General features: G+C 42.7%; 1 protein-coding gene across 1 annotated transcript; it reads right to left on the minus strand.

The window, feature by feature from the left end:
• Nucleotides 1-3,940: 3,940 nt before the first annotated feature.
• USP26 (ubiquitin specific peptidase 26) lies at nucleotides 3,941-6,712 on the minus strand. Its single transcript, XM_035005754.1, has one exon. It carries the CDS (start codon nucleotides 6,710-6,712, stop codon nucleotides 3,941-3,943), a length of 2,772 nt encoding a protein of 923 aa, XP_034861645.1.
• Between the last annotated feature and the right edge of the window lie 8,583 nt (nucleotides 6,713-15,295).

The raw sequence follows: 15,295 nt of genomic DNA on the forward strand, positions 1-15,295 counted from the left end.
GAAGGAGTTCTGTCCATTGCCGCAGAGCATCATGTACTACTGAAGGGTAAGTTTGGAGCTGAGAGGCAATATGTCGATAACTGGCACAGCCCATCCCTTTGGTTACTCAGCCTTCCTATGTACCCGTCCACATACATTTGAAATCTTAGATCAGCAAAACAACTCCTCTTTCCACCTACTAGATAGATGTACCCATCCTTTTATATGTTTTCACTGTTCCCCCAAATTAGATGACTCAGAGTCCCAAGTCATTGGTGTCCATCATGGGCTTTATTAATTACTCCTCAAATTCAGGCAGGCACCCTTTGAATATTCTGTTACCTCAAGACTAAATTGTAAAGTTAACCTTCAATAACTTGTGCATAAAATAAAATAAAATAAAATATAGGAAACAGGATGGAGAAAAAGAGAATGGTGAGTATAGACAGACAGACGTATACATAGAATAGAGAAAATCTGCAAAGCTGCTATATCCCTTGTTTCTGTAATTGGTCTCAAGCTGTTCGTTCTTCAATGACCAATTACAATTTTCCCTCACCCTTGGCCAAAACCTTAGGTGCTTTGGGTTCTTTACCTGGTGGAGTGACCAAAATCATTTCCCAAAGATTTGAGTCCTAAATCAGTTTGCTTTTTTAGTTGTTGGGACAAAATAGTTTTCCATTGACTTTACTATTAGTAGGCAGATTAAGGGTCCCACAAAGATGTTCATATCTAAACTCCTGGAAACTGTAAATCTATTATTATGAAACAAATGGGAATTAAGGTTGCTAATCAGCTGATCTGAAAGTAGGGAGATTGTCCTGGATTACCTGGTCGGGCCCAGTGGTTGTCCTGGATTATCTGATTGGACCAGTCTCACCATGATTCTTAAAAGTGGAAGAGGAAGGCAGAAGAGGGAGAACCAGAGATGGCAGTGTGAGGACTCAGCCCGACATTGCTGGCTTAGGAGTTGGAGGAATGAAGCCATGAGCCAAAGAATGTGGGGAAGCCCCTAGAAGCTGGGAAAGGTGAGGAAATGGATTGTCCCTTCAGAGCATCCACAAGGACTGTAGCCCTGCCAACATCTTGATTTTAGCCCAGTGATACCCATCTTGGACTCCTGACTTCCAGAACAGTAAGATATTAAGGTCGTGTTGTTTTAAGTCCTTAGGTTTGCAGTAATTTGTTTCAGAAGCAATGAAAAACTAATACACTGTTAAAGAAAGTTTTTATATCCATGGGTTATTTAGAAACCTGACCTGGGGGCACCTGGGTGGCTCAGTCGGTTAACTGTCTGCCTTCAGCTCAGGTCATGATCCCAGGGTCCTGGGATCAAGCCCCACGTCGGGCTCCCTGCTCAGCGGGGAGTCTGCTTCTCCCTCTCCCTCTCCCTCTGCCGCTCCCCATGCTTGTGCTCTCTCTCTCAAATAAATAAATAAAATCTTTTTAAAAATAATTAAAAAAGAAACCTGACCTGGGGGTGCTTGGGTGGCTCAGTTGGTTGTGCGCCCGACTCTTGATTTCTCCTCACGTCATGATCTCAGGGTCGTGGGATCAAGCCCCACAATCCAGTGTGGCGCCCACTTAAGATTTTCTCTCTCCCTCTCCCTCTGCCCCTCCCTCCCCCAAATACATACATACATACATACATACATACATAAAATCTTAAAAAAGAAACCTGATCTCCAAATTAGAGAACTGATAAAAATTCACTAATAAGTAACAGTCACTGAGTCACTTAATAATTATTTTAATCTTTTATTTCAATGACAGTATAGCAGGGTGAATAGTAGTATACAGCTGCTCATTGTGCACCCCAAATTGCTTCCCAAAGGGCCACGATGGGTTCCACCCAAGCCATCTGTCCAGAAGGACAGAACTTCCCTGTCATAGATCTCCCAACCATCTTCTTCACCTTTTGACTTACCCTGCCTTTTGGAAGTGCTGTATGCTGAAGAGCAGCATAACAAACATTCCTAAATCTCAAAACTGCTGGCATCTTCATGTTCCTTTCAAAGCAAAATAGCTTTTCGTTCACTCTTACCAAAACTCCTGCTCTGATGCCTATGTGACTGAACTCAGACTGAGCTCTTCTAGAGAAGTCAAAAGCCTGAAATTTCAAAACTCTTCTCCTCATAAGTGTAACTCCAGCCTTATCCTTCAACCACCGCAGCTGCTGAAGAACTACACAAGTCGAACAAGTTTCTCATCATTGTGTCTGCCGCACTTTCTTCCATGAGACTGATTAATTCAATCTAGAAAGCGCCCCCTCTCACATCTACCTCAATAATCTCCAGGTCTCATTCAGACCTCCTTCTCGATACACTGTGCTGTGAACAACAGAATTCCCTAACTTTTGAATCTGGTTTTCCCCTTACAGGGCATTTTCTAACTTTCCCACGCCACTATGTTCCAGCTCACCTCTTTAAGGGTCTCTGGGATTAAAAGCATCAAGAAGCTGTTGGATTAATTACAGCCAGACCAAGACCAGACCGCATAAAGGGGGACACCCACGCTGGTAATGATGGAACCAAAAATTCAGTCCCTCCATGGGATGTGAGATAACTCTTAGTATGAGTAATTTATAGGTAATTTGTTCCGAACAAAGGTACAAGGTGTTACAGGTTCCCTGCCTCAGAGGTGGAAAAAGGCTAGGGGACAGAGATGGCACCTATGCACTATCAGAATTCCAAATTCCTAAATCACAGGGAGTTCCAACAGTATATGACCACCTCGGGATCCATGAGGTTTTACCCCGAAGCAGATCAGCTCCAGGCACACATTTTATGACCTTGCACAAAATCAGTAACAAGTAAGACTTCCAAATCCTACAAGTCCACTTTAAAGTATGCATTGTTTGTCTATTCCTTGAAGGAATAAGGCCAACATTGCTAAAAGATACGGAGAAATAAATCTAGAATTAGTCTTGCAATGTTGAATGCAGAGGATTGTTCAAGATAAAGTTCTGGTAAATCAATATTCCTTTGAGGCAAAGCAAGTGCCTCTCTGAGAAGACCAAAATGACACCAAGAACAGCTTGCTGGCAAACAGGAAAAATGGGTCAAGTTCTTAAGGGCAAATAAGTTCTCCATCCTTAGCTTGAGCGTATATAGCCCATTTGGCATCGAGGAAAAGGAGGAGTTTAGCAAACAATTTGGAGACTTGACGCGGTGTTACAGTCTCATTTGCATATGCCCAAAGGGATTCATGAGTTACCAACTTCATTTATTATTTATTGACAGGACAACAGCAACTGTTTTTTTTTTAATTGCTGGGACCTCAGCAATTGGTGTTTTTGCGGGTTTTTTGGTCAGGACTCCAGAAACTAAATTTTTTTCATCAAATCACTGAGTATGATCGGAAGAGTGATTTCTGTGTGTGTGTGTTTTGTTTTTTATAAGTTTCTGAAGGAAAGGCATACATGAATATAAGAAACAAAAAACATAATCAAACCCCTTTAGAAATATACGTAATTCAAATATACAACAGCAAAATCCACCAGGATATTCTAACACATGGCGGTAGTTCTCTAAATTTCTCAAGTGTCAGACAAAACCTCCATCAAATTGCTGTTCCCTACCCCCAACCCACCTCAACGACAGTTTCTGAATTACTAGGTAGGGATGTGGTGGGACCCAAGAATCTACATTTCTAAGAGGTTTTTCCATGCTCCTGATGCTGCTGGTTTAAGGATTGCACTTAAAATCCACTGCACTCAAATATGGAAGGCACAGTTCTAGCCTAGTAGAAAAGAACGCTTATCAAGTAGAACGGTGGGGTTGAAGTGTCTGTATTAGGGTTAGGAATGGAGGTTTCTCCCTAAGTGTTTCTGCTTGAACTCTGGTCCTGGATGCCAACTGCCTCTTCATCTTTGGCTAGCGTTCAGAGTTTTTCTTCCATGGAGAAAGGGATGACCAATGAGGCAGTCAAGCAGATGTGTGCAACCAGGAGTCCATTCCACTTATTTCTCCTGAGGGGTCTCCACTGTCTCTGTGTTACGAGACTGAGCGTTCTTTTCCCTTTTCAACAGCTCTTCAAAGATCTCATTGTGCATGTAAAAGAAGATGTAACCGGTGCAAAGCCTAGCCTCCTGCATCAGAGCTTCTTGGATACTTGATACCTGGAGATCGTTGTAAGTGAACCACACTTGCCTCTCAAAGTCATAGGCATCGCTGATATAATGGCCTGAATTGGGGGTCTGCCCGAGATGGCTGACAACACCAACGAGCCGATAGGTGTAGAGATCGTCCATCTTGGCATTTCCTTTTGGTTTCTTGGCTTCAGTTTCTGTCTTCTCCATATCTAAAAATTGTTTGTCTCCAGGGTTTTCATCGGAACCCGATGCACCTAGGGAATTCACATCGGCCCCCTGGAGACTCAGGTCTGTAGGCTTCCTGAGGTTCTCCGTGTACCACTGGGCATGTTGCTTCAAAAGGGCTTGAAGCAGTGCCTGCTGAAGGGCTTGTTCGTAGAGCCTCATCCTTTCATCCTGCTGGGTAGGCTCAGCCCCTTTTTGGAATTCATTTGAAATTCTGTTTTTCTTACCATCATAAAAATCTTCAATGGTGTCAGCAACACTCTCCAAATCTGCAAACATGGGGGTCTTCTCGTACTTCTTTTGCTTTAGATCTTCAGATGCTTCTTGAGGATAATTGTCTGCAAGGCGTGTTTCTGGACCACTGGTGGGTTTACCTTCATTGTCGTGGATCAGAGAATGGGACGTTTCTTCCAGATTCATCATTAAGCCAGCGGCTAATAGCTCTTTTTCAATGACTGCTCCATCTCCTAGGTTCATCAGTTTGGACTCTGTTGTATTCAGGCCGGAACATTTTCCCAGGTCTTTTTTCTGCTCTTCTCCGCGTGACCCTTCGGAGAGAATCTGGCATTTTTGTGGTTCAGGCTCTTTGTCTGGCCCAGTGTGTGGAACTGGGAAAACACTGGATGCTGAGGTCGGTTTTGTGGAAAGTGCTGGTGGACAAAGGTTTTCAGCACTCATCTTCTGGAAGACTTTTAGGATTTGGGAGTCCCTATTATGCGCATTCTTGCTCACAGGAAGAGGTGGTTTGGTACTTTCATTGCAATGAGATGATAACTTTAAATACTTAGAAATAACAACTTCCTGGTCATCCTTCCTTAGCGACCAAAACTCGTTAAAGATATAACGTTTCAGATGAACAATGAGAACCCTGGGGAGCCTACTGAATTTGTGCACTGCGACAGAACTCCTGTGCTGACATTTCTCACATCTATACTCAAGTTCTTCTGCTCCGAAGAAGAGATCAAAAGCAGACTGAATAGACACAGGGAGAGCTTTCATTCCCTGGGGAAGGTTGATGGAGAGGTAATTACTCACTTCTGTCTTGAGAACTACCTGACCGCAGGCTTGACAAATAATAGAGCGCAGCAACTCAAACTCAAAATTAGTGATGACGGGACAGATGAGCACCCTGGTGGCAGCAGTACCCGCAAAGACCTGTTGAGCTGAACTGCCCTCCTCGGATTCAATTTTCATCTTCCAGATTGTGTTTAATTTCTCCATGTTCTCTTTCATCTGAACCAAACAGTGGCCCAAAAACTCATGAGCATCATTTTGTATGTTGCCAGAGAAGATCTCTGCAACTGTCGAAATGGTTTTTTTAATAGTCACAAGTAACCTCTCCTTGATTTTTAGGTTATAAACATTTTTCAAAACAAACAGCTGTGCCAGGCGCATGCTCAGAGCATCAAGGGGAATTTTACCCCATGGGAAATCCTGACTGAGTAAATCATCAGCAAATGATGGAATCGAAAATAAGGACTGTAAAACTGCATTCATGTAACAGGTGTTTCCCAAATTGGGGAGGCCTTGCCATAATTTCTCTGGGTAGAAGTCAAAGGTCTTCTTGAGTTTGTCCCACTCCGGGTCATCCATATTATACTTTGATGCCAACAGAAATGCCAAATATATTTTCTCAGACAGCATCTGAAGAAGACCTGCGCCATCCAGGCAAGGCTTTCCAGGAGAAACGGTCTTGATTAAGGGCTTGGCCTCTAATTTCTTATTCTTTTTTAACACTCCTAACATCAATTTTTTCTTCTCATTGTGGCTTACATACCTCAAGGGATTTGTCTGGGATTTCTTCTTTCTTACAGAGTTACTCTTCCGCGGGATTTTCCCATTCATCTCTGAACCAGATGATAGCATCCTTGTCTTCCCGTATCCATTCTCTAGTAAATTTTTGCAACTATGTTTTGATGAGTTTGATGCAAAGGAAGGCATCTTCTGAAGGTCAGGTGTTCCACTTCCTTCTCCTGTCTGAAAAGATCCACTATTTGGCTTTTTGCGTGCTTTGTGGAATGAGTTTTTGTTGATTTCCTTCGGTGTTGTCATGCTGGCAAAGATACCTCCATCCCTCCCAGGTCTCGTGGATGGCTGAATATTATTTTGATGGACTCTATCCAGGAACATCTTCAACTCTTCAGCATCTCTGGAAGATAATCTTTCAATAAACAAGTAGCTCTTGTTTTGGAAAGTTAAGTGCAGGTGATTTTGCTTTTCTCCATATGATCTAAGGACCACGTTTTTAATATTATTACTTAGTCGAAAAGTTACATGTTCTCCAGTGGTGAAATACACCACCAGTTTGATCTTCTTCTTTCTTTCTACTGTTTCAATGTGTGCTTCTTTGGACCTAGACATCCCCATCTTCCTGCTCCATATTTGGACAAAACCGTGTACCATTAGGGTGGCCATCTTTTCTTCACAAGTAAGTTACACGTATCCTGAATTATTGACAGTCTCAAAGTTCCAATTTGTTTTGCAAGGTCACTTTCGGCGACAGCACCAAGAACTGATTCTTTAGTTCTCTACAAGAATGGTTCTATTTTAGTATTGGTTTTATACTACAGTTTCTTAAGGTTCTGGATGTCCAGCTATTTCGTGATAACACCAATACCATTCAAGAGCTGTATATGATGACACGAGGGAAGAATCTTGATTTCTATGGCAAGGCAGCTACTGGAAAAAAAATCAAGAAAAATCATTTAAGCTATCAGAAAAATGCTTGGATAGAACTCAAATTCTACTCCCATACACTAAATCTCCTTTCCACTACAACACTAGATTCCATTCTGATTAATTTCCCCACTTCAACTGAAATCATTAAACACTTGGAAGACTTTCAATACATAGCTGAAGAGCATAATGCACAGTGTCTCAAGCGTAGGCATATAATGTGCTAATCCTCCTGTCATAGAATGACCCCAAGGGGCAATTGTAATAAGTGAATAAGAGAGTGGAGGCACTAGGCTGCCCTCAAACCAATAACAGGTGAATAGCTCTTTATGTCCAGAAATCCACAGGACTTCATACACAGGCCACTAAATGTAAATCAACCTACCTCTTTCCAAATCCAGTTATGTTCCTTTCTTTCACGTGGCACAGTGTGAAGTCCACACGTTCTACCCCATGTGAGCACCTAACCTACCACTGCTTAAAGCAGATGTCAAAGAATTCACTATCTCCAGCTCCAACAAGCCAAGATGACCTGGTATGCTCTAACCAATCCCGATTCTTATGATAAGTGTGAGGTAACTGAAAATTTAAAGCCATGTGGAGCAAGACCATAAAAAACAATTTTGAAAGTTAGTCAAAATTATGACTGAGACTAAGCTCAAGATTGTGTTTACTGCGCTTTACTATTGAACAAGCAAATGCAGGTAGTATAAATAATTTACAAGAAACAGGATATGATGAGTGGAAAGTTTCTCATGGGCTCCAATGTGGCTTCACTGTTCCTATGGAGGCATGCCCAAAGTTTCAAGGTTGGTATCATCCATGCAGAATGAAGAATGCCCCAGGTTAAAAAAGGAAACAAACCAATGGTCTGGTGCCCTTTTGGCCATTATACCAGGGGTAAAACCAAGTCAGCATTAAGGGTCTCTTATTAACACACACAAATTTCTTACTAAGTCCCAATTAACATTTTTTTTTTACTTTTCATTCCTTACTTCATCATCATATGGCCTAGAGAAAAACTGGTTATGCTCAACATGGGTGAATTATGTACAATACAACACCATCTCCTGGATCGTTAGTCTTGCTTTCCTCATACCTGCAACTATGCTCACATTCACCTGTCTAACGTAAAATCACCAGTAGATTGTCTGGGTCAACTGGGCTGTGGAGAACTGTCATAAGACTTTGCAGTATAACTGGACCACCAACCCAGGCAATGGGAAAACCACATGCAACAACTTCTAGTAGGCCTTAGGTCTTATTACTCTCTTTTCCAGAAAATATTATCTGAACACCTTTAGGGCATATCTAGCCATCCATGGACAAGTACAAGGCATTTTTATCCAGGGTTAATTATGGGATGTGGACAGTGAGTGTGAGATCTGTTTGTCTTCCAGACTACATGGAATTAAGACCGTAAAGTAACCATTTTTATAATCAGTCTAACACTGTCCTTCTGCTTGGCTAGAATTGCTTCCACATTTTCCTCCAATTGATTACCTCTTGCAACTGACATGAAATGCCTGACGTGCACTTCCCACAAGCTAAATTAGGTTGATTTCTTGAAATAATCCCATCTCTCTACTCCCCAGGTGCCTTGCCTACTAAACCACGAGTGAAACATGTTTTTCAACAAGTTAGGTCTACCAAATTTACCTGACTCAGACCATTTTTGGCTTGAGAACTTCACAGCCATCCATTCTGAACTTCAGTCCAAGAACTCCCCAAACAAGTTCTGAGGCTTTGCAAACACATCACTCATGAAGGCACCTTAGCACCTTTTAATTAGTTTCACAAAGTGATAAATCTATAACCCTAATTCTTTACATATTAACACTTCTAAGCACACACTGCCTGCTTTGGGACAAGCCAGATACCCCTGGCTTGTACCCTACAGGGCCCCTAACATCATCCTAGCAGAAGGTAAGTAAAAGGAAACAGTCAGACAGCAAATCACTGATGTAGGGAAAGAGAAGTTCCCATCAGGTTACAAGGAACAGCACTGGGACAGTGCACTAAATCACCACAACCTGCATGTAAGAAGTCAAAGGAGGACTGAAAACTTAACTTACAACTAAGTGCCCTAAAATATGACGGGAAAATATCAATAAAAAAAAAGCCCCACCATGGGTAATTCTGCTTGTCATCCTGTATCAGCTACAAATTACACATGGTCAAAAAATACAGCCAAATGTCCCAGCTTTCCAAAAATGTCTCGAACATCCTATGTGAACACTCACTAAGCTTATGAGATGTGTTCAAGGCAAGGACAAACTCTTGAATACTAAATAAAGAAACCATTCCCCAAACCCTAAATGTTCTAAGATGACATTAGAATGGACTTTAGGTATATTGTTGCTAACAACCAAGACATCATCTATTGGTAATGAACATTTCTCTCTAAAAGAGAATGGATCCTCTCAATGCGCATCAGTATATGCCCATCGGTATTGAGCACTGTACACATATTTTAAAAAAAAAGACAAAGTTTAGTGGTCCTCTTAACAAATATTTACCATTAGGCCAAGCTGAGACCTTAGACTATGAGGTATTCAGATCATGTGCTATTCCCCGCCCCACCCCACCTGCGTCTTCCATTCTTAGCTCTCCACAGGACACACCAGTGACTCCAAAGAAGTTATATTAGTTAAAAAAAAAAAAAAAGGAAGTTATATTAGTGATTAGCATCCCACTGACACCATAGTCAACTCTAGAGTATTGATTGGGCTCACTGACAAAAGTAAATCTAAGAATTTCTCGCCCATTGTATGTAAGCTAGAGAGGCTCCTATAGCCAGCTTTGGCCATAGGGTCCACATAATCTGAGCTAGCTCCCTGTAACTCAAAACCAGCGAGGAAGGATCAGATGTACAGAGTCACTCAAAATTAAAATTTTCTGAATAACTCTATAGGGGACCAATCTGAATTAATGAATAGGTAAGCACTTAGCACTACAAATGTTTGTTATCAAGAAGGCATGTGCCAGAATTTATGGGAAGCTGTATTTTCTCCTACATAGTTAAATACTCTTCCTAAATCTTGTCTATGTTATTAACTTGCTCAGCAGACCCTGTCTTTATGGATAATGCTAAAGGAAACTTCTGCTTGATCTGGTCCCTGCCCAAATTATCAAAAACTCAAAATTGGTGGAGCGTAAGTTAGGGAGATTTTTGTTTTATCAAGTATTTATCTATCAAGCTCTGTTCAGTGAAGAAGGGATTGCACCCATCCATACACAGAAGTGCATATGCATCCAAGTGAAAGAATGATCATATTTATCATGGTGGAAATGGGGCCATAAAAACATTCAAGCACAACAGCAGATTCAAGTTGTCTGGATTATTTATAGTTCACTGTCCTATGTAGATGCTAAGAGTTTAAACTATTTCCTCACCACAAAAAAAAGAGACAAAGTCTTCATTTCTCCTATTTCAACCACTTGAGAGAACCTACAACCCCAGAAAGATTTCCAAGCTGCATTCAAAAATTTTGCAATCCCAGCTGATCTGTATTTATCAAAAACTGTTGTCTGTTTCTTCTAATGATAGCTGAAATAATCTAAGACCCTCATGGCATTTCCACTCTCTGCCTTCAAGAGGGCAGTTAAGAGACATGTGTTTCCAAAAATGATGTCTCCATTCATTGCTCTCTCCTCACAGTTCAAGGTGCGTATATTTCATTCCAGAATAAAGGCGACTTCTTTGTGCCCACTGAGCAGGGAAAGTGCAGATTAGGAGCCATCTTGCTGACGGACAGCCAAGGGGTCTAACCACTGCTCACTTTCCTAGCTAGCCCATCTCTAGTTGAAACCGTCTTTTTGATTCTGCCTTGTCACTCAAAGGCTTTTAGGGCTTCTTTGCTCATTTTTAGAAGATTTTAAACTAAAATGTATCCGTTTTCTAAGACTCCACTGAAGAGTGCTATGTGACTATTCTATGCAGACTAAACTAGGCTTCAGCAGTAGTGATACTCCAACTCCATTCCAAAGTTGTGAAAGCCAAAGTGTTTTTCTCTAGTTTTACCCACAAACTCAGTCCGTTCAATTTGATTGGTCACCTACTAGTGCAACACGCTAGGCGAGCTGCTGATCTCAGAGCAGAGGCAAAAACTCATAGAGCTGCACTATTCTTGTCAGATTGGGAGGCATCACCTCTGGTGTCAAGAAGGTGGCTGTATGGTTAAAAACTCCTGGTAGAAATGTCTGCTTCATGGTTCATTTACTAATTCACTTTACATCGATCTTCTTGGTCATTGAGTATTTGCTGAGCATCTGCTCTATGCTATGGATTATGATTTCCTGCGTGTCGGCTCTATGCCGTGTATCATGACCAGGGCTCTCAGGGACACAAAGGACGTGAGTATTCACTGTACCTAAGCAACGTAGACTGTTAACATCATCCTATACACATCACAAATGAAAAGGGCCTTGCTTCGGGTGGGGACAAAGGATCTGGGAAAATATCTTTCACTGTCATTTTCTAGTGCTTGACACAAAGCCGGGGTGGGAGCGGTGTTTTGCAAAGGAGAGAATCTTCTGGAGTAAGATTTCCCAAGCCCCCCGGCAAAGAAATTGGCCCTTGGGAAAAATGCCTGCAAGTCCAAGAACCCAGAAGCCCAGTTAATAATTGTGTGTTAGGATAACTTTAGAAGGATTTGTGAGGCTTTTGGAGTATTTGCCCTCTGTGTCCTGTATTTCTATTTCCCACCATTCATGCTTTCATTATTTCAAAAGCAAGAAAAACCCGAAAACCTGAAAACCAATATATCCTTCAAATTTGAATATGCATTTCTCATTCCCAAAACATTCATTACAAAAGGAGAAAATGTGGAGGTATTTACCACCGGGAGGCAGAAGAATAAACCCTAGAAGGCCCTTTTGGCTTGTGGCTATGAGAAAGAAACATCTCTAGTGTCCGATCTTTTCCACTGACATCTTATTACACTTGGGATCACCTACATAAACTCAAGTACGTGTTTATTTCACCGAATAGGTGCGGGTCAAGGTAGAGAAGGGGATTTTGGTACAGGCGGTGAGTTTTAATTATCATTTTATTTCACAACTTCTTTTTTTTTAAAAAAGATTTTATTTATTTTCGAGAGAGAGCACAAGCCCCGGGAGCGGCAGAGGGAGAGAGAGAAGCAGGCTCCCTGACAGGGGGCTCGAACCCAGGACCCTGGGATCATGACCTGAGCTGAAGGCAGATGCTTAACTGACTGAGCCACCCAGGCGCCCCTGTTTCACAACTTCTCAAGTTTAAAAACATGTGGAGTGAGGGGTGCAGGGGTGGTACAGTCAGTGAAGGGTCTGACTCTTGATTTCAGCTCAGGTCATGATCTCATGGTTGTGAGATAGAGCCCCACGTCAGGCTCCACACTCAGAGTGGAGTCTGCTTAAGACTCTCTCTCCCTCTGCCCCTCTCCGCTTCTCTAAAATAAATAAATACATCTTTTTTAAATAAAGAAAACGTGTGGAGTGAGTGAACTAAGACACGTCTAGCGTATGGTGAGAAATCCTGCCCAGTTAGCCTAGCAAGCCTCACTGGATAGAAAGGAAAGACCCATGAGCTAGTGTGCTAGACTCTGTATGCAGTAAGTAAGACAGGGCCAGACAATCACCACAAAGGTTTCTGATAATTTCTGGCTATCTCTCATAATCCCAAGCAAGAGCCCTAAAAAGCCAAACAACTTCAAGTCACATTTATTTTAAACTAAACATAGCTTAGTGACCTTGGGTAAGCCAATTCCACTCTCGGGGCCCATTAAACTAACTGGAAAATGATCCTCTAAGATTCGTTGGAGACTGTGATACTAAGTAGGATATACCTAATCATCACATTGTTAATTTCCCAAGAAAGTCCAAGTAAAAGATACTCTCTCCACCAATTAGATGATGTGCATCGAATCTAGGCTTGGAAACTATGGTCACCATACGAAAAACACTGGAGGGTGGGTAGGTGAATCTGCTGGGTTTGGCAAATGGGAGGAGGGGACCCTCAAAACTCAATAGGCCTTCTTCTATCCACTCAGTCCTTAAACAAATATGTATGGCATACTAACAAGCACTGTGTGGTTGTAAGCTCTAGGTGTAAGCTCTAGGTGTAAGCTCTAGGTGTGGAAGAAAAAAATGCCATGGTCTCGCAAGATGCTCATTCTCGTGGGAAGATAGAAAATGTACACACCAAAACTACAGAGAGCACCAGATGGTAGTAACTGCTCAAGAGAACATAAAGTCAGGGGCTCAGGGTGCGCGGGTGGGGGGGGGGCCGTGCTTGCTGCCCTCTACAGAGTGGCCGGCGCAGGCCCGACTGAGGACCATGATGTTGCGTAGCAGGCTCTTAAAGGAAGTGAGGGAGCGGAGAAGAGACATGCGGGATGCTCCAGGCAGGAGGAAGAGTCAGTTCAAAGCCCTGCACGTGGGAGTGTGCTTGGTGTGTTAGCAACACAGAGCAGACCTGTGTGGCCGGAGAGCAGGGAAGAGATCTGAAGAGAACGGAGGTGTGCACGTTGTGGAGAAGAGCAGGAGAATGAATGGACGGGAGCACTTGCAGGGCAGCACGAAGGGCCAACTTAAGGCTCGTGGTCACAAATTCACCGCGGGACCGATCTGCAGATTTGTGTTTTCCTCCAGCTATATTCAGCTGCCCGGCTGCCATGGACTGGCCGTGTAATAGGCAGAACCTTGCATTTCACTTTGCTCGCGATGGTGCCATTCGTGAGGAACCACATAAAAGGAGTAAGGGAGCCGAAGGTGTAGAGGGGGGAGTAATTACAAATATGGACCAGAGAGGTGGAAATAGGGACAGAGAACGGAAAAATGGAAAGGCCTAATCCCATGAACTACCGGGGGGGGGGGGGGGGGGAGGAGCGGGCAGAAGCATCAGGGGACCAGGAGTTCAGCTCTCATTTTAGATGCTGTAATTCTGCCCCCTGCTTCTAAGCAGCTGTCAACTGCTTGTAGACTTCCTCCTGCTATTCTCCTCCCGCCTTCCTTTCTGTTCTTCTATTCATTCCCACCCTGGCCCCGAAGCTGGAAGTAACTAATGGTAATGGCGGGGGGGCGCTGCATGTTAGGGGTATGCGGACAGGGTTAGAAACAGGCACAATCAGATTGCGGAGGGGGAAAGGGGCAGGGAAACCGTCCCCTCTCTTTTTCACCCTCCCAAGTCCGGGTTAAAGGTCAGCACATCAAGAGGCGCATTGCCTCTAGAGCTTTAGCAATTAAATCCCGTCATTATGTTTGGTCCCAGCTTCAGTGCGCATGGCTTTTCAAAATGATTGGATCAGGGCAGACTCTGCTTCTTTCTCTGGTTTAAAGGTGCATTTCTGCACTCAGCAAATGTCCGAGTCATTGTATAGCAGAGAAATGCCATTATTTTGCCTCTTGACATACACTGCACATAAATCTCTCCATAGGAGGCCCTGACCAAAATGGGAAGAATTCTCCAGACGAGCAAATTGTTCCCATGAACTATTCAGGCTTTGAACCTTTTCTGAGAGACAGATTTGGCAGGGCATTTTTTGGTTTTTCATTCTTTTAGAATGATTATGTTAGCGCTATTAATAAGACATAGTTGATTAGGAAAACAGAATGCAGATTATTTTCCAGAAGTTAAATATGATTTCATTAAAAGAGTGGTCTCTCATGAGAAAGTGCATGCTTGTTACATTGAAATTATGATAAACGAGGCTTTCTGGAAATTAATTCCTTTTCCCCTGCTGCAACTCTCCTAGTATTTGGCAGCCCTTTCTGCGAAGTATTGGGTTCGCTTGTTTATTCACTTACTAACCAAAATATTTGTTGATACCTAGTCAACTCTGGACAAGATCCAAAGATGAAGCAATGAAATATTCCTGACCACAGATCAGGTGGAAGACAAATATACAAAACATGGCAGCCCAAGGGAAAATGTATTAAGTAGGATAAAGAGAATTCAGTTAGTGGTATCTAAGAGTCTCCGTGTTTTCTGCCACTTCAGGGGCCATTTCCTCTCTGCCTGGATTCCTTCATAATTGCCCTTCCTTTCGGCTCGGTTCTACCCTGTCTTTGAAGACCCTGTCCAAGTCTTGCTTCGCTCATAAGGTTGCCATGCCTGATTTTTCCTACCTTAGAATTCACAAAGCATTCACCTTTTGCAAGACTTGTCACTTAGCCTGCGCTACCTTGTACGGTTGCTTCTATGACCGGGCCACCAAGCGAATACAGAGCAGGGAGCAAAGTTTGTTTTCGATCTGTGTGGAGTGAAACTTTCCTTTGCCAAAGGAAATCATAAAGCTGGACAAGTAGGAGTCCTTTAAGGGTTGAGCCCAAAAGAGTCTCACT

This window comes from Mirounga leonina, unplaced genomic scaffold, assembly GCF_011800145.1.
Source record: "Mirounga leonina isolate KUSES-001 unplaced genomic scaffold, KU_Mleo_1.0 Mir_101664, whole genome shotgun sequence".
Classification (NCBI taxonomy): domain Eukaryota; kingdom Metazoa; phylum Chordata; class Mammalia; order Carnivora; family Phocidae; genus Mirounga; species Mirounga leonina.

Excerpts from the sequence above, each read along its gene's own strand:
- USP26 (XM_035005754.1), bottom strand. The coding sequence starts at position 6,712 with ATGGCCACCCTAATGGTACACGGTTTTGTCCAAATATGGAGCAGGAAG.